General features: G+C 38.8%; 1 protein-coding gene across 2 annotated transcripts in view; it reads left to right on the top strand.

Annotated features, from left to right (window-relative positions):
* Window positions 1-25,178, top strand: part of Sytl4 (synaptotagmin like 4) — a 59,620-nt gene extending 34,442 nt beyond the window's left edge. The window contains exons 6-17 of one of the 2 annotated variants that reach the window (XM_055608334.1): window positions 7,309-7,410; window positions 7,876-7,951; window positions 8,297-8,378; window positions 8,490-8,593; window positions 9,268-9,363; window positions 10,406-10,584; window positions 10,847-10,949; window positions 12,044-12,205; window positions 16,784-16,892; window positions 20,353-20,452; window positions 21,150-21,358; window positions 23,565-25,178. In XM_055608334.1, the coding sequence (XP_055464309.1) occupies window positions 7,309-7,410; window positions 7,876-7,951; window positions 8,297-8,378; window positions 8,490-8,593; window positions 9,268-9,363; window positions 10,406-10,584; window positions 10,847-10,949; window positions 12,044-12,205; window positions 16,784-16,892; window positions 20,353-20,452; window positions 21,150-21,358; window positions 23,565-23,713 (1,471 nt within the window). In that variant the 3' untranslated portion in view covers window positions 23,714-25,178. Of the gene's footprint in view, window positions 1-7,308; window positions 7,411-7,875; window positions 7,952-8,287; window positions 8,379-8,489; window positions 8,594-9,267; window positions 9,364-10,405; window positions 10,585-10,846; window positions 10,950-12,043; window positions 12,206-16,783; window positions 16,893-20,352; window positions 20,453-21,149; window positions 21,359-23,564 lie in introns of both variants that reach the window. The other variant, XM_055608333.1, reaches the window with a different exon arrangement.

Raw genomic sequence — 25,178 nt, 5'->3', positions numbered from 1 at the left:
GGAGATGAGGGAGGGAGGGTGGAATTGGGAGGGAGTGAAGGAGGGGACTAGAGCTGGGGTACAAAGTGAATAAACTGTAATTAATATAGAAAAAATACAAATTAAATTTAAAAACTGTATTATGCAAAAGCAAAAGAGAAAGAGGGAAGCTATTAGCCATTAAGACCCCGGCTTATTCTTTCCCTTCGTGTTATTTGGGTTTGGGCCATTCTTTTTCTTTCTTCCTTTCATGAAATTTACAGGCAAATAGATGGAACCAAAAGATGATCCTGAGTGAGGTAACCCAGAAAGAGAAAGACAAGTATGATATACAGTCACTTACAAGCAGAAATTAGCCATATAATATAGGATAGTCATACTAAAATCTACACACCAAAGAAGCTAAACACTAAGGGGCACCCTAGGGAGGGTGTTTAAATCTCATTCAGAATGGCAAACAGGATAAATACCAGAAGCGGTGGAAAAGAGGAAACAGAATGGAAGTCTTCTATAGAGGGTCCTCTGAAAGGCCTACCTAAGGGTGCATGGAAACAGATACTGAGACTCACAGCCAAACCTTGGGCAGAGCGCGAGGGAGTCTTATGGAAGAAGAGGGGGGTGGATAGAAGGACACAGAGGGGACAGGATCCCCACAAGGAGACCAACAAAGCTAAAAATCCTTAATTTAGGGGCTTCTGCAGAAACTGATGTACTAACTAACTAAGGACTATGTGTGGAGAAGACTTAGACCCCCAGATCAAATGTAGCAGATTGGCAGCTCAGTCTCCATGAGGGTTCCTGCATAAAGAGAGCAAGGACTGCTTCTGTTATGAACTTGATTGCCTGCTCTTTGATCACTTGCCCCTGGTGATGCAGGCTTACCAGGCCACAGAGGAAGAGGATCCATGCAGCTCTGATGAGACTTGATAAGCTGTGGCAGATGGCAGAGGAGGACACCCCCCCCTTTCACTGGACTAGTGGAAGAGGATAGGGGGAAGAGGGAGTGAGGGTGGGACCAGGAGGAGTGGAGGGAGGGGCTTCAATCGGGATATATAATGAATAAGTTGTGAAAAAAGTAAAAATAAAAAAGAACCAGTATTGAGCTGGTGGCACATGCCTGTATTTGTAGACATTTGTGAGGCTGTTGTAAGACCACAAGCTTGAGGCCACTTTGAGCTATATATTAAAACCAAAGTTAAAAAGAAGTATACAGAAACATGAAAGTTAATTCCTCCAGTAACATAATTTTATTTGTCCAACACTGTTAATATTCATTGATAATTTCAGCATGTAAACTACCAAGACCTCCATACACATGCATGTGAGTTAAACTCCTGCATTTTAATTGTTTTTAAAAAGATTACATTATGGTCATGTTCAACTTAAAAATTAAAGAAAAAGAACTTTAAAAACAGTAATACAGATAATCCCATAGAAATAGAGCAAAATATCTGAACAGATATTTCATTAAAGATACTATGCAGATGTTGAATAATGATGTTCAACATTATCAATCACTAGAATACAAATAAAATAACAATGAGATGTCACATGCTAACCAGAATCTTGACTATACCAAGTTCTGGATGCAAAACTAGAATTCTAAGTAATTTCTTTAGAGAAATGTACCATAGTCATCTGCTCTCAAAAAGTCTAGTCTTTTAGAAGTTCACTGTACAGCTACTGTGTGATTCAGATGTTTCATAGATATGTAAGTCAAGGCATATGTCCATTCAAAGACACACACACACACACACACACACACACACACACATATATATATATATATATATATATATATATATATACATATATATATATATTCATAGAAGTTTCATTTATTTTTAAACACAATAAGGATTTTGTGAGTGCTGGGAATTGAATTTAGGGCCTCACATATGCCAGGCAAGTATTCTTCTACTGAATTATATTCCCAGACCTAAAATTGAAATGTATTTTAATGTATGGGCCTGGAGAGATAGCTCAGTTGGTAAAGGGCTTACTGCCCTAGTAGAGTTTATGTCCTTCAAATCCACTTAATAGTTGGTTTGGTGTAGCAGTTGAGGAGGCTTTTACAAAGAATCCCATAGCAAGATGATGGTTCCCCATGTTAGCCAGATACCCTGCCTCAGTATATGAGGAGGAGAGGGATCAAGGAGAATACTCAATATCAGTGTTGGTTGAACACACACATACACACACACACACACAAAATAACCCCACACACTTGTGCCTACACATTTATACACCCGTGCACATCACACACATATTTTAAGTAGTTCATCAAAGAATTAATTATAATTATTTTGCATTTATAAAACATTGGAAAACGACAATTAAAGCAATTTCAGCAACTAAAGATATAATCTATAAAACCAAACATGGTATACTAATAATAATGACACAAATCAGACATGTTACATGATACTATGCTAGCAAAGCTACTTTTCTTCTTGCATTTTATCATATTTTTTGTATACTTTAACTTGTATAGATAATCATAGCTGCAGTTAGTATGTGGGTGGTGCAGTAGCCATGTCATGTCCCCAACATAGCCTTAACTATAGTCTTCCTCAGCCTCCGGCTCTTACATTCTTTTCACCCTTCTGTGATGTTCCCTGAGTCTTGGTGGGGGATGGGAGGACAGTTGTTACAGGTGTTGTTTTTAGGGCAAAGCACTCAATAGACACTTATTCTCAGTACTTTGATGGATTATAACCCTCTGTATTAAACACTGACCACTTCATAGAGAAACTTATTTGGCCAAAGTTGAAGGCAGCACTAATTTATGGGTGTAAGTATAAAAACTTAGAAAGCAGTTTGACAACATGTCATTTACCAAAACAACAGGCTTTTCCCTAAGGTGTTGGTTCTCAACCTTCCTAGTGCTGTGACCCTTTAATATAGTTTTGTATGTTGTACTGATTCCCAACCATAAAATTATTATTTTCATCGCTACCTCATAACTGTAATTTTGCTACTGTTATGAATTATAATGTAAATATCTGATATTCAGGATGGTCTTAGAGGACCCCTGTAAAAGGGTTGTTTTACCCAAAGGGGTCATAACTCACAGGTTGAGAACCACTGCCCTAGGTCCTCAGACCTGCTGAACCATGGGTTATAGCATGTAGGGTTGGCTTCAGGAATACCTCTGGTGTCTTCTTTTTTTCTCCCAGTGACCTAAATAGTACCTTCCAATACCATGGAAGCTTATCAGAAAAGGAATGAAGTAGTTGTATGGCCTAGTCCTAGATTCAAGTTCTTTGCCTTATGAGTCTGTTTTTGTGACAGTGCCATGTGGTTTTTATTACTATGGCTCTGTAGTTTAACTTAAAATCAGATATAGGGATACATCCAACTGTATGCTTTTTGTCCATGATTGGCTACTGGGGTCTCTTATGCTTTCAAGTAAATTTTTAGATTTTTTTTTTCTCTTTATTTCTATGAAGGCTGTCACCAGGGATTATTTGAATCTGTAAATTGCTTTTAATAAAATAGCCATTTTCACAATATTGATTTTTTTTCTGGGAGCTCTCTCCATCTTCTAATAATGTCCTCAATTAATTTCTTCAGTGTGTTAAGGTTTTTGTTGTAGAAGTCTTTCACATCCTTGGTTAGGTTTATTCCAGGGTATTTTTAAGCTATTATGACTGAAACTATTTTCTATTTTAGCTTGCTTGAAATTTATATGTAGAAAGACTGGTGACTTTTATGTGTTAATTTTATATCTTGCCACCTTGCTGAATGTGGTTATCAGTTTTTAAAAGATATCCAGTGGTGTCTTTGGGGTTTATTATGTATACGATAGCTTCATTCATGATAGCTGAAACTTGGAAGCAGTTTAAATGCTCACCAATAGGTGAATGGATAAACTGTGGTTTGTTTATGCCACAGAATACTAATCTGTTAATGAAAGGAACAAACTGTTGATAATGCAGTATCATGAATGGATCTCAAAGTACATATGTTGAGTGAAAAGCACTAAACAAAAAAGTACCTATGTTCTGAGTGTGGTGATACAAACCTTAAGTCCCAGCAGTTAGAGGTAGAGTCAGAGAGGTAGAGAGAGAGAGGCAGAGAGAGCCAGAGAGCCAGAGACAGGTGGATCCCTGTGAGTTTAAGGCCAGCCTATCTACATAGCAAATTCCCTGTTGGCCAGAACTCCATGGTGATACCATGCTTCAAAACAAACAAACAAACAACAAAAACAAAACAAAACCCCCAAACAAACAAAAAACAGAATAAAACAAAAAAAGAGTACCTACTCTATGTGTCTGTGTGATTCTGTTACATACATTTCCAGAAAACACAAACTAATTTTTTAGTGGCAGAACTAGATCAACATTTGTCTGGAAACAGGGGCAAGAAGGGGAAGTAGACGGGCATGTAGACACTTTGCGAGTGATTAATATCTTCCTTAACTAAACTATAACAGTAGTGTTTGAAGTGCATATCTTTTGCCAGAAATCATCAGCATGTGTAATTAAGCACGTACAGCTTATTTGTGTCAATTAGTTAAAAACAGCAGAAACCTGCAACACAGACACTTTTCCAACACCAGAGCACTTTGCTCGTTTTTATGTTTGTGTGCTGCTTGAATGTATATATATGTACTATGATTTTATCAGGGCCTTGTATGTATGAGTCATCTGTTCCAGGTGATGAGGCCCCTTTATTCCTCGGTAGTTAAGGTTAAAAATGGCTTTTATTTGCTGAATTTGATTAATGCATCTGACATCACTGGTCAGAATGTAATTTCTGAAATCTATTGCTTCTGGGCTGACTGAGACCTCTTGTCTCATTGGATTGAGAAGCACCTTATTTATTATAAACATGAAAATAGATTGAGAGAACATAAGTGATTTTTACATAAAATTTTTGTGCCTCAGAGATAATTTAATTCAACCCTTTTATTTTTATAGAAAAGAAACCAGGCTAAATGATTTACCTGAGATCACAGAGATAAAGACCAGGACTCCTATCTCTGAGTTTATTTTTACTGAACAGATGTCAAATAATTGCTTTTTTGCCCTATGGTTGTTGGCATCAGCTCAGGATCAGAACTTATTCATCTTTAGGGGAGAAAAAACAAATCCAAGCACCAAACACTCCACAGGCCATTGTTAAACAGTGTCTCTAGAGGAATGATTCTGTTTGAAGTTAGTTTTCCCTTTGCAGTGAAGGGGACGAAAAATAATTTTAAACTAAGGAAAAGAAAACCAAGCACCTTGCTGTGCCTTCTATGATAAAGGTAGTACATTTGTCAAAAATGACCTCAGTTTCACCTCCTGTATACACTAAGATTTCAACTCAGCTCCTTCTGTTTGCACATATCTATCTCAAACATCACCTGACAAGCTGGAAAGTTCATTCTCCACTGGATGAGACATTATAGATTTACTTGTTAATTTGTTTGTTAAATATATGTGAAGGCTTACTGTGTGCCAGATATTTTTATGTACTGGGATACTGTTGTAGATACAAAAAGGCCCCTTGTTCGTAGATTATAGATTTGTTGGTAGGGAGCACATACCGCAAATAAAAAACAAATAACCAAATAAGTAGTCTGTCAGATGTTGACAACTGTAATGGAGAAAATCAACTGGAGTGAAGGGATACAGAGTACCAGGGACACATGTGTGTACATGTGCTGGTTCCCTTAGGCAAAGCCTAAATTGTAAGGTGACATTTGAAAAAAAATGCAGGGGGAAACATGGAGAATATTTGGAGGGGAAGAACATTGTAGACAGAAAACTCAGCAGGTATAAATAACTCAGAATGAGGAGCTGGAGAGATGGCTCAGAGGTTAAGGGCACTGACTGCTCTTTCAGGGGTCCTCAGTTCAGTTTATAGCATCCCCATGGTGGCTTATAACCATCTACAATGGAATTTGATTCCCTCTGCATGAAAACAGACCATTCATATACATAAATAAATAAACCTTAAAAAAAGAACCCAGAATGAGTTTCACACACGTGTAATCTGGAGTTGAGTAAGGGGTGGTTGTGCAAGGAAATAGGCACAGAAATGGAGAGAATCCAGTCATGTAAGATTTTCTTGACCTATGTAAAGACTGTAATTTATTTTGAGAGAACCAATGTTATGGTGGTTGCTTCTTTTGTTGTTGTTTAAAAAACTGAGGTAAAATTCACTTAGTATTAAACCACTTTTAATTTTGACAAGTTTGATTCTATCATTGTTAGAAGGTCACAGCTATCAATTTTCAGAACATTCCTATCATTCCAAAAAGAAACCTTGTAAAATTAACTAGCCACTGCTATTTCTCCCAGCCTTCAATCTATAATCTACCTCTCTGTATTCACATACCCTGGACTTATCATCTGAATCAACTAATGCCAAGTGTGGACATTCTGATTGATTTATTTCAGTGAGCATAAAGTTTTCAATATCCATCCATGTTGCTGCAGATATTACAGCTTTATAATCTTTTGTGGATGAACAATATTCCTTTGTTTGCATTGCTATACAATAGTTTGGTTATCCCATTATCTGTAGATGAACATTTGGATTATTTATAACTTTTGGATAGTAAGACTAATGCTATTTGAAGCTGGGGAGATAGCTCAGCTGTTAAGAGCACTTGTTCCTCTTGCAGAAGACTTGGGTTTAGTTTCCAGCACCTACTTGGTGATTCACAACCATTTGTAACTCTGGTTCCTGGGAATCCTGTGCCTTCTTGCTGACCTCCATGGGCTCCAGGCAGACATATGGCACACAAACATACACACAGGCAAAACATTAATGTGCATAAAAGAAATAAATGAACAAATACTTAAAAAATCAGAGGAAAAGTGTATAATATTACTGCCAGGCATGGTATTGCAGGCCTGTAATCCTAGCATTCTAGAGGCATAGCCATGTGGATCTCTGTGAGTTCGAGGTTAGCCTGGTCTGCATAGAAAGAAGGACTGGTCTGGGATATTTAGAAAGATGGAGGTGTTAATCTTCTGAAATGTAGAATGTAAAGAGGAGTGAAGATTGAAAGATTAACCTGGAGATCCTAAGAAGAGGTTTTTCATTACAAGCTTCATTTTCTGCTAAGGAGTTTGAACTCAGTGTCCCCAAAATTGGGAATGACTTAAGTGTTTGCAAAGTCTGTTCACATGGCTGGGGATGCAACTCAGTGGTAGAGTATTTGCTTAGCACCTCTGAGGCCCTAGGTACTCTTCCCTCCACTGTAAAATTGACTTACATTTATGTTCAAAATATCGCTCAGATTACTACTTGAATCAGTTGGAAAGATACGTATCCAGAGGCAAAAGAGTTTACTTCCTGTAAAACACTGCATCTTGGTTTTTATTCTAGTGTGCTGTTTGAGGTGCCAAAACTGAAAAGTGGAAAGAGCACGCTGGAGGCTGAGAGCGAGAGCCTGGATAGCTACACAGCTGATTCATATAGCACCCCCAGGTGGAGTTTCCCCATCTGTTTCTCTTCTGCCTATGCTGAGCTCTCATTTTGTTCTCTGCCATCAGGATGAAGGTTTCTTCTGCCTTGAGTGTTCCTAGTTTCTGTCCTTGGCCTGCTGAATGAATCTTTTCTCTTACCCTCACCAGAAGTCTCTCTTTATTAGTACTTCTATTGCTTTTACTCTGAGCACAGCTTCCTGGAGTGAGCTAACCTCCCCTGGATGCTACTCAGTGGTGGATTCTCCTCCTGTCCCCTAGGAAAGGGGGTATGAGCATTTGTATGTGTGTGCAGAATTGTTTGCCTGATCTTCTGTCCTCCTTCAAAGTGTCTCAGATGTGAAATGAGCCTTCTTAATCTGGTTGCTATAATCATAGCAGTGACTTTCCTTCTTTGCTAGAGCTTTGGGGAGCTGGCTAGAAGAGAAAGGGGAAGAAATTATTTAGTTCTAATTTCTGATACTTCCAGGAGAGATTCTCTGGATAAATCTGGACTCTTCCCGGAATGGAAGAAGATGTCTGCTCCCAAATTCCAAGTCGAAAAGGTAAATTGCAGGCCGTTGGTTTTATTTCTCTTCCCCTTCCTCTCCCCCACCTTTCTCCTTCCCTTTTTCCCTCCCTCCCTCTCTCCTTCCTTCTGCCCCTGTCTTCATATGTCAATTCTGGAATTCAACTAAAAATTTGTGTCCGATTTGTATAGAAACATTTCAAAGGTCTTGGCTGAAATGTGTGTGACCATGGGTTCTCTATTAATCTTTTCTTTAAGTTTGTCATGGTTGGCTTAAAGTCTGACCCATAAGCTGCTTGTGAGTGTCCTTTCCTTCCTTCTTTGGTCTACCTACAGGTCTTTTTCCATATCTTTTTTCCTTATTTCTTCTGAGGAAACCCAGCCAGGGAGCCAAAATGCAGTCTCTGTTGATGAGGGCGACATGATCTTCAAGAAGAACACCAGAAAGATCCTGAGGCCTTCAGGTAGCCTTTCCTTCATGGATACACAGGCTCATGTTCTGAGTGTTTTTGCTTGGCTCTTGGTATGGAGTACAATAGGTTTCTTTTTCTTTACTTTTTTGGTCTTTCATGTAGAATACACTAAGTCTGTGATAGACCTTCGCCCAGAAGATGTGGCACAAGAAAGTGGCATCCTGGGAGACAGAAGCAAATCTGTGCCAGGCCTCAGTGTGGATATGGTAAATACTCCTATATGCAAATTGTTTAATTCTTTAGGAAAGTTGAAATGACCCACAGTTCCCCCGATTTCTGAAGTAGTACCAGCTCCTGAGTTGCCCAAAAAACTGTCTTTGCTGTCACTTGATATTTATTACATTGTTGGGTATATGGATGGCTATTCAAACATACACTTATTTTGGCTAAAATATAAAGAGAGGACCAGCAAGATGATTGATGGGGCAGCAGCAGTTGCTGCGAAAGCCTGACAGCCCAAGTTTGATCCCTGGAGCCCACAATTAAGGTGGAAGATGAGAACTGACATCCTAAATTGCTATTAGACCTTATGCATGCCATTGTATATGCATGGCTGAATACACAATAATAATAATAATAATAATAATAATAATAATAATAATAATAATAACAGTATATATACATAATAAAAACAACAATAATAGTAAGATTTAAAATATGGCTAGACTGGGGTATTCAAATGGGAGAGTTATAAAACTCCCATGAAAATATTAAATACTTGTATTCTTTTGAGATATGAAAAAATATTTTTAAAAGGATATGTGCATATATATTCACATGAAAACTCAGAGCTTTTGTACCCAACTTTGGTCCTCACTGAAGGAAAGACATTAGTTTTTGAACCTTACTTTTATTAACTCTCAAGTCTGCATTGTTCTAGGAGGAAGAGGAAGAGGAAGAAGAGGATATTGACCACCTGGTGAAGCTGCATCGCCAGAAACTAGCCAGAGGCAGCATGCAGAGTGGCTCCTCCATGGTATGTCCTATGCATTTGTGCTTATAGACTCATTGAGACACCAGGAAGGACAGAAGAGCCAGCCTTCCTAGAGCAGACTCAGGACCTAGGGAAATTACCCTAGTCACTCTTCCTAGGGAACGGGCATGCATTTGTTTGTTCCTGTCCTCATGTTAGAGCTTAGGTGCCCAGTGTAACTTCTGGATGAGAGCTCTTGGAGAGTCTCCAAGAGCTAGTGAAGGCTCTGGCCATTCTTTCACCACAGGTTTGAGAAAATAAATTGTAACTCCTCTGAAAGAATAACCAGGCCATGAAGTAAACAAAACTAGACTTCTTTATCTTAAGCTGCTCCCTATTCTCACACTAAAGTCATCATGGGAAAGATCTTTGCTAGGTGGACGTCAAAGTGTGGATAGGGATCAATACAAAACAGCCTCATGAACATTCTAATCAGAGCTAATATCTATCATAAGTACAAAGATTGCTATTTAGACGAACAGATTTGGGAGGAAGAGTAATTAGACTTTCACACTCACACTGGAAGAAACTGTAGGGCTCACCTCATATACCTGACTGCTACCAGAGAAAGGAGAACTTTTGTATTTGTGTGGTGGTTCTCTTGCTTCTCTCAGTTCTGATCCAATCTCTTTCCTCTTTAGATACTGCTAGATAGAATGCAGACAATTAAGGCCCCCTTTAAAACTGGGAACTAACACTTTCTAGCCAATGTTGCAACATACGTAACACCCACCGCAGATGGATAGCATACTTTACCTCCCTACTCCTTTTCATCATCCTACGGATTGGGAAAATTATCACTAGATTGTGTAAAATGAGGAAGAAACAGACACTAATAATCTGTGTGAGCCAGGAGGTGCACTACTAATCCAAACAATTATGGATGTGCTACTGGCAGTGACTTACCCTCTAGGTAAAGGACTGTTGGTAGTCCTGGATCCTTGCAGGCCTTTCTGAGAGTTTTGGCTTTATCATGAGGAAAATGTGAGAAATTTCAGATGTGGAGTGTGTCTTTCTTAGACATTTGTAATTGCTCTACCCTCAGAGTACCATTGGAAGCATGATGAGTATCTATAGTGAAGCTGGTGATTTTGGGAACGTCTCTGTTACTGGCAAGATTGCCTTTTCACTCAAGTTTGAGCAGAAAACGCAGACTCTGATCATCCATGTAAAGGAGTGCCACCAGTTGGCCTATGCTGATGAAGCCAAGAAGTGTTCTAACCCGTGAGTGCCTCTGGGACCTGACTAATATTCTGACAGGAGAAAGTAGACTTTGGAATCTACCCGGGTACTCTTGAGCCAAAATTATCACGTCTTTAGGGGTATAATAGTGAGATGTGATATAATAAAGGGCTTAGGACTTGGAAAAGGCAAACATGAAATTTTTGACATAGTATCTCATCATATGCCGAGCAGGAAAGTAATAAAAAGGGGGGGAGGCTTGAGAAAGTCTAGCAAGTAATTTAGTGTTGTGCTTCATTTCTAGATATGTAAAGACTTATCTTCTGCCTGACAAATCCCGTCAGGGAAAAAGAAAAACTAGCATCAAGCGGGACACCATCAACCCACTATATGATGAGACCTTTAGGGTATGTATCTGAACCTAGAGTGGAGAAGGCTTTGTGTCTTTGTCATGTAGATTTGCCTCCTCAACATGGCTGCAAGACCATGCCTGCCCACAGAGTCGTGGTGAGCATGTGTTCCACATCCTCACCCTTTGGGGAAAGAGAACAAAGGTGAATTTGGCTTCCTTGCATTGTTTTGAAGTTAGACATTCACATGGCCACAAAGCTCATTATAAGAAGTCATTTGAGGTCCTGGAGACATGATTCTGCAGTTATGAGTACTAGCTGCTCTTGAAAAAAAACAGAGTTCAATTCCCAGCACCCACACAGTGGCTCACAGCTGTCTATAACTCCAGCTCCAGGGGACCTAATGTCATCTTTCGGCGTTGGTGGGCATCTACGTGCATGCATTGCACATAAATATACTCAGGCACATATTCACATAAAAGAAAATAAATATAAACTTAAAAAAAGAAGTTATTTGAGTTCCATAAAGGTGACTCACATGGTAGAAAGTGACAACTGACTCCTGCAAGCTGGCCTCTCATCTCCATACTCATGCCATGGCATGTTTGTGCCCACATATATACACATGATATTCATGTACCCACATAAATACACACATAAAAAAGTAAAATGTAATAAAAATTTTAAAAGTAATTTGAGGTAATGTGTCTCTTTGGCAATTGTTTGTAGATATTCTTGTGTCCTTTGACTCAAGGAATACTTAATTTTCTCTGGTTTCTTATGGACTGTGTCAGGGTTAGCGAAAGTGACATTGAAGCTTTGAGTAGAAAATTTTTAAGTGCTTAGGAACTAAAACCCCCCTTTTAAAGATTTATTTCTTATTTGTACGGTTTTCTACCTGCACACTAGAAGACAGCACCAGATCTCATTATAGATGGTGGAGAGCTACCATGTGGTTGCTGGGATTGAACTCAGGACCTTTGGAAGAACAGTCAGTGCTCTTAACTTCTGAGCCATTTTTCCAGCCCCCTAAAACCTCTTTATACCCTGAACTACACACCATGGGGACAGGTCACTATGGGTTTGGAAGAATTAAGCTTTGAGTTGTGAGTTCTAACTGGCCACCTTGGGCTGCTTCTTTCCCTCTACAGTATGTGATTTCAGAGTCTCTTCTGGCTCAGAGGACTTTGCAGTTCTCTGTTTGGCATCATGGCCGTTTTGGCAGAAACACTTTCCTAGGAGAGGCGGAAGTCCACATGGACTCTTGGAAGCTGGATAAGAAGCTGGATCATTGCCTGCCTTTGCATGGAAAGGTAGTCTGCTTTAAAGGTCTTTTCACAGTTCTCCAGGAGGATTGTCTGCAGTGGCCTCTGCTGGTTTGTATTGGAAGTAGCTTTGCATGAAGTTGTCTGTAGAGTTTTGCTGCATCCTGCTGGCCTTTCTGAATTTGGCAGCAGTTTCAGAGGCCCCTGCATATTTTAAGCAGGAACAATTTCTTCTGCATAAGCCAGGCAAAGCAGGAAGCTACAGCATGCCAAGCTTTTCTGCTCACCTTCTAGAGCCTGAATGTATCCTGACATCCTAAATTGTACCTCCTCTCAAATCTAACCTTTGCAATGCTTTCTAATCTGCACCTCTTTTTAAGCCAAACTAGCTGCTTTAGAAGCGAGAAGCAAAACAGTCGATGGGTCTGCAATGGCTGTCCTCTTGATTCTGTGCACAAGCCAGAGGAATGTGACTTTAGAGATGGCACCCAGATGATAATATAGTAAGGTGGCGTCATAATGATCAGTTGCTTGGTACAGATGAGGACTAGAATCTTGCTTCTGTGACTTACTGATAATATAGCAATTTCACCTACCTTCTGCGATCCTCAGATTAGCCTTCTACAAAATGAGAGAAAAGTGCTACATCCTGTTGTGGGACTGAATGCAGGACATCCTTTAGTGTGTAGCACGTAATATCAATTCCATAGCTTATTGTCATTCTGGTTAAATAGCTACATCAGAGAACTTTAGGTAGCAACTTCCTATTTATCACAACAAATCAAAGGTAAAAACACTTAAAAGCTATAATAACATTTTTGAATATTTCAAACAATGCAGAGTATATAGAATATATTTGTAAAGATGGTCTAGAAACTCAGAATAGGGCAGTCTTTAGGAAGTGAATCTAATGTGGAAGAGAGATTTACTTTTTTCTGTTCCATTTTATTAGTCTTTTATGTTTATGTGTTTGTTTAAACTTTTGACTTTTTACCCTGTTAAAAATATTAAGTGCAAAATGACCTTTATATACATGGTTCCAAATTAAAATAACAAAAAGTATGTAAAGAGAAAGTAAATTGCATTATTTAGAAATAGCCACTCTTAACAAGTATTTAAGTATCCTTCTAGAATTTCTATATTAAGCAGCACAGATATTAATTCATCATCTATCTAACACCTATACATACACATATATAATATTCTTTTTTGACCCAAGTGACTTTATAAAAGCCTTGTTGTTCATATATGTGTGTATACTTTTGAAAAATATGTATATTGATTTTTAACAATTTACCATAGGTATCCCTTTATATCATCATTTACAGATTTGTATCATGCTACTTGCTACATAATATTCTCTCACGTTATTATATTATAAATTGATTTACCAGACCCCTACTACTGGGTACTTTAATTGTTATATTTTAAAATTATGCTGTTGTATATTTTTTCCTTTATTTTTTTTCAGTACTGGTGATCCAGCCTAGAGAATTATATATGCTAAACAAGTGCTGTACTGATGAACCCCTTATCTTGGCCTTCTTTAGGGAAAGTAATTGTCAGAGGAAATTACCCTAGTGGCAACATAGCTGAGTAATTACTCCTCTAGTAATTTGATGGGTATTGCCTTCCAGAAAATGTTAGTGACAATACATGTTTCCACTTTAAATAGACATAAAAACAGAAAAGCAATTACTATCAAAGTAAAACATGCTTTTAGAGCCTTAGAATTTCTTAAGAATTTGGCATGCAAATCATTCTCCCAGTGGCTTGGAGTTTCTATAATTATATTGAAAATGTCACTGTAAACTACTATAAATTACCACCAAAAAGAGTCTTCTATTAAAATGGAAGTATTTGCTCTTTGGAAATATTTTCAGCAGACTGAAAATGTGCTAGGTTAATAAGCCTTCCAGGTTCTAATCAATACTAAACACTGGATTTTTAAGAGTTCGTTAAAGTCAACAGTCTAGGAGTTAATAAACTGTGTAGCTTATGAAATAAAATAGCATTTTATCTTCCTCTGAACATTTTAATAACTTGACAATTTCCCCTTATGTCTTATACTTAAAACTCTATCAGATCATTTTACTATAGTGTTATTTAATTTAATATGTAAACTATATTTGCTATACATATTAAATCTTTAATTAAAATTAAAAAAACAATATATTTCTTTTTAACTTAAAATAATCTATATTTAATGTTTCTGAGTTCTTGACACACACCCTCCCCCAACAATCCATGTGCTACCACTTTGTTTTCTCTTCCCGGCAACTCCTTCCCACTTCTTTTTTATCTTTCCCACAGACTAAGCGTATGTATTCTGGATATATAGTATGTCTATGGACATAGGAGATTATGCCTCCCAGTATCAACATGCCCAGCCTCAAAAAAAAAAAAAAAAAAAAGGGCAGATGAAAGGAAATCTCTAGTTAGTGCCTGCTCGTGCTGGAGAAATCTGGAGCATAAAGAAAGTGATACCCTGTGAACTAAGAGAGGAAGCAGTTTTGTTGCCCAGAGCTACATGCTCTGTGTCCTTGACTCGTTTTTATTCACTGTTATATCCATTCAGTCAACTAGGTGCTATGCTAAGTGTTAGCCTTTCTAGGATGAACAAAAGACAGCTTGACTCCTGTCCTTCTGGCCTGCAGATTCTAGTGGTACAGAGTTGTGAGCTAAAAATATGTAAGTCGGGGACTAAGGACATATCTCAGAGGCAGGGTATATGGTTAAGCAGGTATGAGGCCCTGGGCTTGATACCTGACACTGGAACAAACAAGCAACAGTCAAATGTTAAAATCTGTGTAGCAGGCTTTTAAGTATTCCTGAAACCAGTACACACCCCTGGTCCTTTTTTAAGTACTTTGGGTTTTTTATTAATTTATTTTTTTATTAATTACAATTTATTCACTTTGTATCCCAGCTGTAGCCTCCTCCCCCATCCCTTCCTAATCCCACGTCCCTTCCCTCTTCTCCTCCCATGCCCCTTCCCCAGTTCACTGATAGAGGAGATCCTCCTCCCCTTCCCTCTGACTCTCTTCTATCAGGTCTCCTCAGTACTGGCTGCATTGTCTCCCCCTGTGGCATGGTAAGGTTGCTCCTCCCCTCAGGGGGAGGAACAGGACAGGAGCCTACCACAGAAGGCCTCTGAAAGACTCTACCCAGCATGGTATCAAAGTACTTTGATTTTTAAGAAGCAAATATGTCTCTTTTTCACAAATAGGACACTATTGATGATGATATAAAGTAGGGAAAGGTCTCTTTGCTTTTTCCAGTCGGTTCTCCCTACATTTAGATTCTTCTGCATCATTTTTGATTGTTTGATTCAGTTTGGTGGTAAAAAGCATGGATTCTGGAACCAGGTAGTCTGAATCAGAATCTAGGTCTGCTAATTATTAGTTGTGTGTCTGCAGAATTTAACCTCTCTGTTTTTTTTTTTAATTCAATAGCCCACAAAATGAGGGTAATATCTATATCATGGAGATTACATTAGATATTAACTATATATTTATGCTACTAGCAACACTATCTGACAAATAAGAAATGCAAATAATTAGAGACAGTGATAGAAAGCATTATAACAATGTCGTTCACATATATAGTTTTAGTGTCTTTTTTTAAGTGTCTTTTATGTTTATACTTAATGTGAGATTTTCTTCTACTTTTTGCTTTGTTTACCTAACAGTAAGTATATATCTTATAATTTCCCATTTCAGAACGCATAAATTCAGTATAGTCTTATTTTAGGATAAGAATGAAAATATAGATTTAGGTTTATTTTACCCAACATGTCTAATGTATATTTTTATAGGTATTTAACTAAGTACGTGTTATATTCAACCAGGATTTGAAATAATAAAAAAAAAAAAACTTCTAGGAGCAATTGACACATAGCCAGGACAGGTAGCATGGCTGGAATCATCTGGATTCTATTTTAACTAGCTGGATTATAAGAGGAAGATTATGTTCAAGATATGACTGAGGACAGGAAAGCCAACTGGTTTCTTTTCTACAGTGACCATTCTTTACTTGCACATGGGCTATCAGAGATAGCCTGTGTTCTTTCTGGTAACCTCATGCCACATGTCACATAAAGGCATTAAAGTCACTCTTAACCCTGCCTGTGTACGCTGATACTTAGATTGCTTCCACTTTTTGGCTCTTACTAACAGTGCTGGTAGATTCTTAATCATATATCATTCATTCCTTTCTGATTTTCTATGGACATCTTGTTGGCATGCCTTTGGGAACATTTGGAATCTAGTAATCATATCCCCAGAGTATACAATAATGTACCTTGGTTCTTCTGGATCTTCTTCTGAAGAGGCTAGCAAAGGAAATGTAGCTGCTTTGGGATTGTAGCCATGAAAGAGGGATCATCTTGTGCCCAGAACCTGTCCAGGATAATTGTATCTATTTAATTTATTTTTGATATAGGGTCTGGCTGTGTATTCCAAATTCAAACTAGTGATCCTTTTTCTTCAGACTCCCCAGTGCTTGGATTACAGAAGTGTATCAGCACACTCTCCTATGGGAACAACTTTATAACCCTCTCAAGGATGAAGTTCCAGTATTTCCTGAGAGGCCTGAGTTTACTTGTTGGGTTTCCCTATGTTTCAGATCAGTGCTGACTCCTCGCTTGGCTTGCCAGCACACAAAGGCGAGTTGGTGGTTTCATTGAAATACATCCCATCCTCCAAACTCCCTGTTGGAGGTGACCGGAAAAAGAGTGAGTTTTCTTTGGGGGCCTGGATCCAGCTCTTAGGCTATGCGCTATGAGAAATTGGTGCTGGCACTGTTGGTTTGCGTAGACTGGGTTTTTTTTTTTTTTTTCCTGCCTGAACCTTCTAGGCAGGAGTCCCTTCCTAAGGAAGCCTTTATGTCTGTCAACTGGAAGGAAATGCCATAGTGCTGGCATTCCTTTTAGATGACTTTTAGACTGTTAGTATAAATTGGTCTTGTTGCATCTCTGTCAAGCTACTAAGAAGGCAGAAAAGAATAGGAGCTTTGTGGATAACAAAGGTGCTTGGAAGATGTGGGAAAGTATGAGGTATAGGAAGTGCAGGGCTGAGTCACTCAACATGGCCAGCACTGTACTGGTGACTGTGAATACATAGAGGATAGGGAGATAGTACTTGTCCTCTGAAGACAAGTTTTTTAACAAAAGTAATCATGTGCCCAAACCACCTACCTATGAGGGTGATAGAGAGAGCTTTTCTTAGGAAGTAATATTGAAACTGGACCTTGAATTACAGCAGGTACAAAAGGATGAAGATGAAAGAGAGGAATAATTTTGCAAGAAGGGACAGGGTTAGCATAGGTTTTTAAAGAGCTTGGTAGTTGGGCACAGTGGTGCATGCCTGTAGTCCTAGCACTTGGGAGGCTGAGGCAAGAGGTTTGCCATGAATTTTCAAGATGGATAGGTTATACACCAGGATTACAGGCCAGACATGGCTATAGAGTGAGACCTCATCTCAAAAAAAATTGAGAAGACAAAACGAAATAGTCCAACTATAAAACTCCTAGGCATATATCTAAAATATATGCTCAAGTACATAACAAGGACATTTGCTCAACCATGTTTATAGCAGCTTTATTCATAATAGCAAGAACCTGGAAACAACCCAGAAGCTCCTCAACTGAGGAATAGATACAGAAATTGTGGTACATTTACACAATGGAATACTACTCAGCAATTAAAATTAGGAATTCATGAAATTTGGAGGCAGATGGTAGCATCTAGAAAAGATCATCCTGAGTAAGGTATCCCAGAAGCAGAAAGGCACACATGGTATATATTCACTTATAAGTGGATATTAGACATATGATATAGGATAAACATACTAAAATCTGTACACCTAATGAAGCTAAGCAAGAAGGAGGACCCTGGGTAAGATGCTCTATCCTCATTCAGAAAGGCAAACAGGATGGAAGTTGGAAGAGGGAGAAAACAGGCAACAGGACAGGAGCCTATCACAGAGGGCCTCTGAAAGACTCTACCCAGCAGTTTATCAAAGCAGATGCTGATACCAAACCAAACTTTGGGCAGAGTACAAGGAATCTTATAAAAGAATGGAGAGATAGAAAGATGTGGAGGGGACAGGAGCTCCAGAAGGAGAGCAACAGAACCAAGAAATCTGTGCAAAGGAGTATTTTCTGAGACTGATACTCCAACCAAGGACCACGAATGGAGATAATTTAGATGTACAGATGTAGCCCATGGCAGCTCAGTATCCAAGTAGGTTCCCTAGGAATGAGAACAGGGACTGTCTCTGACATGAACTCAGTGGCTGGTTCTTTGATCACCACACCCTGCAAGGGGGGTGGGAAGGGCAGCCTTACCAGACCACAGAGAAAGACAATGTAGCCAGTCCTGATGAGACCTGATAGGCTAGGGTCAGAGGGAAGGGGAGGAGGACCTCCCCTATGAGTGGGCTTGGAGTGGGGCATGGGAGGAGATGAGGGATGGAGGGTGGGATTGGGAGGGAATGAGGGAAGGGGCTACAGGTGGGATTAAAAATGAATAAACTATAATTGATATTAAAAAATAAACAAAAATTAGAAAAGAAAAAATAGCAAAAAAAAAGAAAAGAAACCCTGTAGGTGGAGGATGCAGTTCAGTTCATCAAGTGCTTGCACAGCATCCATAAGGTCTCTTTTACATGCACAGAGCACTTCATAAACTGACACTTGGGAGTTAGAGGCAAGAGGATCAGGAGTTAAAGGGCATCATGAGCTACATAGTGCATTTGAGGTCAGCCTGGGCTACATGAGACCCTGTTTCAAAAAAAAAAAAAAAAAAAAGCTCAATATGTATGGCTGTTAAATGTATGGTTGTGAGGTTGTAGGTCAGTGGTCAGGAGTATGTTCCCAGTTATGCTGGAGCTGGAGTTATGATGGGAATGTATGTAAGTACAGTTGGGATTGGAGATGATTCTGGAGCCAACTAAAAAAGAAAAAGGCCTTTAATAAAAGTGTTTAACTTAACTTTATCTGCTAGCAATGGGAAACCAAAATTCTCATATATATATATATATATATATATATATATGAGTGAAAATTTTGGATATATATATACATACATATATGTATATATATACATATATGTATGTATGAGAATATATGTGTATATATGAAAATATATGTATTTGAGTATATATATATATATATATATATATATATATATATATATATATATATTCAGCAAAGTGTAATGTAGATTTGAGGAATTACTAGATCCTAAGGAGTGTGTATGGAATGACTAGAAAGGAACCAAAGACAGGACCTTTGGGAGGTTTTAAGGTGATGAAGAGATGGAAAATGTCAATGAGGAAAAGTGTTATCTGTCAGTGAGAGAGAGGGTTATTAGGAACGGCAAGGAGATAGATTGAGGAGGAGGTAGGCAGGCACTGTCAACACTCTTCAAACACTCTGAGCTGCCAGGCCAGAGGAGAACTAAGAAGACAGCAGTTTGTTACAATTATGTTGGAAGGCATTAATGGAATCTGATTTCACTAGGTTGAGTGGATGAGGTGAAGAAGCAGAGGTGATAAACGTGGTCAATTCTTTCTCAGGGTAATTGGTGATCATAAAAAGAAAGAAAAGGTACATAGAACAGCTTCAAAAGGATCAAATCGAAGGAAGGGAGGTTTTCTTTCAAAATGGATATTTAAAAAAAAAAGAAACAGTACATTCAGCAAGTGTTCGGGCTGAGGGCAAGGGATCGGTCTGGGGAAAGGGATATTCAACATGGTAGGTGGGGGATGGAAATTGATGGTGCTTTGTTGAGTCCTGTGCAGTAAGTGGTGAGGGCAAGGACTCAGCAGAAGACTTCCTTCCTTCTTCAATTGCTTAGCAAACCACATGCAGATGCTTCTTTTAGCTTCAGTTGACTCATGTATAAAATGAGAACAATCGTAGTGTGTATGTCATAGGACTGCTTAGAGAAATTAGATGCTTAAGGTGGCGTTTGGTTCATAGCAAGTTTTTAATGAATATTTGTTGCTATCAGGGTTATTGAGTTCCTATGGCTTATGCTGGGCACTGTGCTAGGAACAAAGGATGCAGGCATGATTCGGTTAAGGACTTTTCTGTATTCCAAAGCAAGGAGAGGAAGTTCTATATAGTGAAAGCTCAAGATATGCCTGCTGGCATGGGGGTTCACTTGCAATGGATGACATCCCTTACAGGTAAAGGTGGGGAAGGGGGAGAACTCCAGGTGTGGATCAAAGAAGCCAAGAACCTGACGGCTGCCAAATCAGGAGGGACTTCAGACAGCTTTGTCAAGGGGTGAGTCCCTGGACCAGCATCAAACTAACCAGTTATAGAATAAGCAAGTTAGTGGGGAACCCAATTTAATTTTCCTTTGTAGCTCCTGCCCTCAGCCTGCCACCTTCAGTAGCTTTGTTTCTGAAATTACATAATGGCAAAATCTCCACCACTTCCTTTGCACTGGTCTTCAGTTTGGTCTCAATTCTAGTGCTAGCTCTCAAAGTAGAGAGTGATAGACAATTAGGTTCAGACTTTCTCAGACTAATCATCTTCCTTAATCCTAGATGGACATTCCATGTCCCATGACTGTCTAGAATTGAGGTTCAAAGCTCTGTTCATTATTCTTATGCACTGTAAGCTTCTTCTATATTAGAAATAGTTTACTGACTTCAGCTCCCTACGAAGTCATGTGTGAGTAACCTTATACATATTACTAATGGCTTCATTTACCTTGTGTGAGAAAAGTAGAACCACACATTTAAACTCATCCTTGCTTAGAGGATAGGCCTTAGGATAACTAACATATTCATTTCCTCTCCAGGTTAAAGGAAATAGATGATCCCTAGTACACAGAGTGGGAAGGTTCAAAGGAGCACTGTGTATTTTGACCTGGGTGCAAACTTACCATGCAGGGATAGGCCTGTGGTAGAGTCAAGGGGAGCTTAGTCATATTTCCAGCTTGAGTAGGTGTTGATGACTCCCCACCCTCTGCCAGATACCTCCTTCCCATGAGGAACAAGGCCAGTAAGCGTAAAACTCCTGTGATGAAGAAGACCCTGAATCCCCACTACAACCATACATTTGTCTACAATGGTGTGAGGCTGGAAGATCTGCGACACATGTGCCTGGAACTGACTGTATGGGACCGGGAACCACTAGCCAGCAATGACTTCCTGGGAGGAGTCAGACTGGGTGTTGGCACTGGTGAGACTCTCTCCCCCATCTGATCATCACTTGTCTTAAAGGCCTCTTGTCTTTCTCACTCTTCTCACTTCTTGCCCACTGCAATATACAAAGATCTTTTCTGACAGAAATTTTCTGTCAGAAAATTTTCATTATGAAAACATCCAACAAATACTTATTGAGTTAGGCATAAGTGAAGGCTAAACTCATGCAGTGTTCTATGTACAGAAAGGTGACCCTGAAAGCCAGGAACTTCATCATCCTCCTACAAAAGAATATCTAAAACTACATAAATACCTGACTTGTGATTTCTATCTTCTATCTTGTTTATTGAAAAGGGTCCTTAATCATCATTCCTCAAGAATTCTAGATTACCTCCTGCTTCTCAGTGCTTCTGCAATCTCTGTCTGTTCTGTATAATCAGTTTCATTTGATTTGACTCTTGAAAGGGAATGCACACATGCTCTGGTGATGCCAATCTCTTTGTTCATTTCTCCCTTTGGTTTGAGATGGGGTCTCATGTAGTCCAGATTTGCCTTGAACTCCTGATACTCTTATCTCTACCTCTCAAGTACCCAGATAATAGACATATTAACAACCTTCTCAGGTGCAATTTGATTTAATAAAGAGTAAATTCTCCACTGGCCTTATCTCCCACTCACTCTAAAAAGAATGAATTCCTTTTCCTGGTCTTCAACTCTTAGTCCATGTGATAGGGCTTCCATTCTTCTACTCTAGTGAGTGGTTACTCATGCCAAAGTGAGGTAATTATCTCACTAGAATTTCTAAGCACTATTTAATAGAGCAGATTGCTCCTTTTTCTTGAAATGCTAACAACTTACTGCCTTCTTTGACTCCCTTTGATTCCATGTGTACCACTTCTCAGTGTCTTTCTTAGGTTTTTCATTTTGTACTCAAATTCGTGCTCTCTGGGCTCAGTCTTGGATATGCTTTTTTTTTTCTCTTTTTATAAACTTGATCAGGCCCCTCCGACCTTTTAAAATTATTGCATCACGACATTTTCAAGTGTAGTGTTCACACTCAAGAACTGTGTAACTGAGTTATCAAAAATTACAAAAAATAAAACGGAAAAAACTTTATTGTTTTAATTAGTTATGATTTTGTGTTGGGCCATACTCATAGTTGTCCTTAGCTCCATGCAGTTCTGGTTGGATATGTCTGGTGGATGCTTATAGACTCAAATACTACTTGTACATGAATAACTGATAGAAAGCATCTACAATGATATTTTTACACATATGAGCTTCTTTAAGTTGGTCCCCTGTTTAAAACCCTTTGCTGTCTTTCTCCCACATTTAGAAATTCTTTCCAAGTCTACAGACCCCCATATTATCTGTACTCTTCTTATTCTTCCTGTGTCATTTCCTGCTCACTCATTGTGTTCCAACTAACATTACTTTTACTCTGCTCTCCAAGTCTGTCAAGTAACTTCCTACTTTGGGTTTTATGTTGATTAACTTTTCTACTTACATGTAACCTACCAATGGTAGTGGCATTCATTGTGTGTTCCTCACCTCATCTCCAAACTGGCATATAATAGGCACTCAAGAAATGCTCATTGAATGAATCAATTACTATTCAATAAAATAGAAGTAAGAGCACATAATCCTAACTTTAGGCCTAGAATTTATAGAAAAATATATTCAGAGATTGGGCATCATTGTGCATGCCCATGGATCTCAGCACTTTGCAGGCAGAAGCTAGAAGATTGCCACAAGTTCAAGACTAGCCAGGTCTACAAAGTAAGTCCAGGACAGCCAAGGCTACATAGAGAAACCCTGTCTTGAAAAAACAAACAAACAAAAAAGTTAAGTCAAGTTTCCATGTGTAGACTAGTACTCTAGTTACTAACCAGCTCATTGCTTTCTTACACTGTATGCAATAAACTGTATTTTTAAAAATATTAAGTCAAGTTGCCAATGACAGAAGGGTAGCACGTCTGGTATGGGGTGTCAGACATTAGAGCTTTGAAAGGTCCACTAAGTAACAAGCCTCCATTGACCTATGTCATTTCAAGTCCCATATCATCAACCAGCAGTCTCTGGATTGTCTCAGGAGCACAAGTATTTGTAGACTCAGCTTGCCAGCTTGCTGCCTTCACTATACAATGTCTTTTCTGGGTTAGATTCCTTCACTATATAACCCATCCTCCCTGATGGGCTCAGTGATAGGACTCTGTTCAGCCTCATCTGGTGTTTTTCCTCAGGGGTCAGTAATGGCGAAGTGGTGGACTGGATGGATTCAACTGGTGAAGAAGTGAGCCTGTGGCAGAAGATGCAACAGTACCCAGGGTCTTGGGCAGAAGGAACTCTGCAGCTACGTTCTTCAATGGTCAAGCAGAAGCTGGGTGTATGAGTCCCTATCCTCATCTACAGGTGCATTCCTGGTCAGTTCAAGTCAAAAAAGCAAAGCAACCAAAAGGAAAGATTTCTAATTTAATGTGTGTGCATGTGTTTGTATGAACATATTTCTGCAGATCTTATTTTACTAGCTAGCGTGACACTGGCATGTTCTCTGTTAAAGCAGCATAAAGGTCTTTTCAAATTGTGTTTATTTATGTATAGTCTATTATATTTTTGGAGTACATAGTTGCCTCTATCTTTCTGTAGTTTAATTAACTTTAAAAACCTTTTACAACTCTCTACCTTCTATCTTGGTATCCGTATTCTTACTCCCCCTGGAAGTGTGATGTTTTAGCATTAGTTTTATTTTTAGGTTTAGGTGTGCCTGATCGAAGGCCAATGCTCTTGGAAGTGAGGCTTGGTTGTTAAAGACAGGACTATGGGAGTGTGGTTTACAACCAGTCCTTCTTCTCCAGTTTGTATTTTATGTCATCATTTACCATGATACACTTCTTGATATAGAACTTGCTTTTTAACTCTTCTTTTTTAAGCAATTTCTGTCTTGCTTGAGTATAGTGTTTTTGTTTTTGTTTTTGTTGTTGTTTTTAATGCAATGAAAATTCTCCAGCTCCTTACTAGACCTTTGGGGAACCCTTATAATGAGTGACTTTAGAAAATCCACTTTAATAAGATAATGGCCTTTTCACTGAGGCATTAACATGCCCTGCGAGACCTACTAGCTGATCCCAAAAGGTCTTAGTGACTCTGAATAAATTTTTCACAACTCATGCTGAATTCTCTGTTTTTAACTGTTACAGCAGTTGTTGGAAAGAGATATCTTTATTTCCGTTATGTACGATGAGACATCTTCATTCTCACGTACTATAGCTTTCTCCAAGTTTGTGTCTGGGGTGTGCTACTATATAGAACATAGTCTGCATATCTCTGTTTCAGCCCAAACTGCCAAAGACTCTAAACCAATACAGTGCTGCCCCAGGCTAGGAACTATTAACACCCCATGAAAATGTGGATGGAACCACCCAGCTATTCTAAGTTTTTAACTAAAATATTTTCAGTTCCTATTTTTGGTTGTTTCCAAGGGGTAACATGGGAGTAGTGTGTTGAGACTTAAAAGAGGAATCTAGTAAGCTTTTATTTCCTGCTACTTATTCTTCTAAACTGGACTTTCCATTCATAGCAGTCTATCTATACAAAGGTGTATGTGGATAGTGTCTGAACCAGAGAAGAAATCCCTGTCAGTGGATCCATCTGCAAGTTGACTTTCCTGTAAGGTCACTCACTGGATTGAAGGCAGCTAGAGTAGTTAAGTCTGTAGGTCTGAATTGCACAGACTGTTTTTCCACGATCCCTTCAATGTGGATTGATACTGTAATGGAAGCATAACTTGAGAGCTCAAGCTCATACTTGTTCTTTGGTATTCCACCTCAATATGCATGTGTGTTTCAATAAAGCTTTAT

The sequence above is a fragment of the Psammomys obesus genome, unplaced genomic scaffold (assembly GCF_907164565.1).
Source record: "Psammomys obesus unplaced genomic scaffold, mPsaObe1.curated_primary_1811, whole genome shotgun sequence".
NCBI lineage: Eukaryota > Metazoa > Chordata > Mammalia > Rodentia > Muridae > Psammomys > Psammomys obesus.
This window is presented reverse-complemented; position numbering and strand designations above follow the sequence as displayed.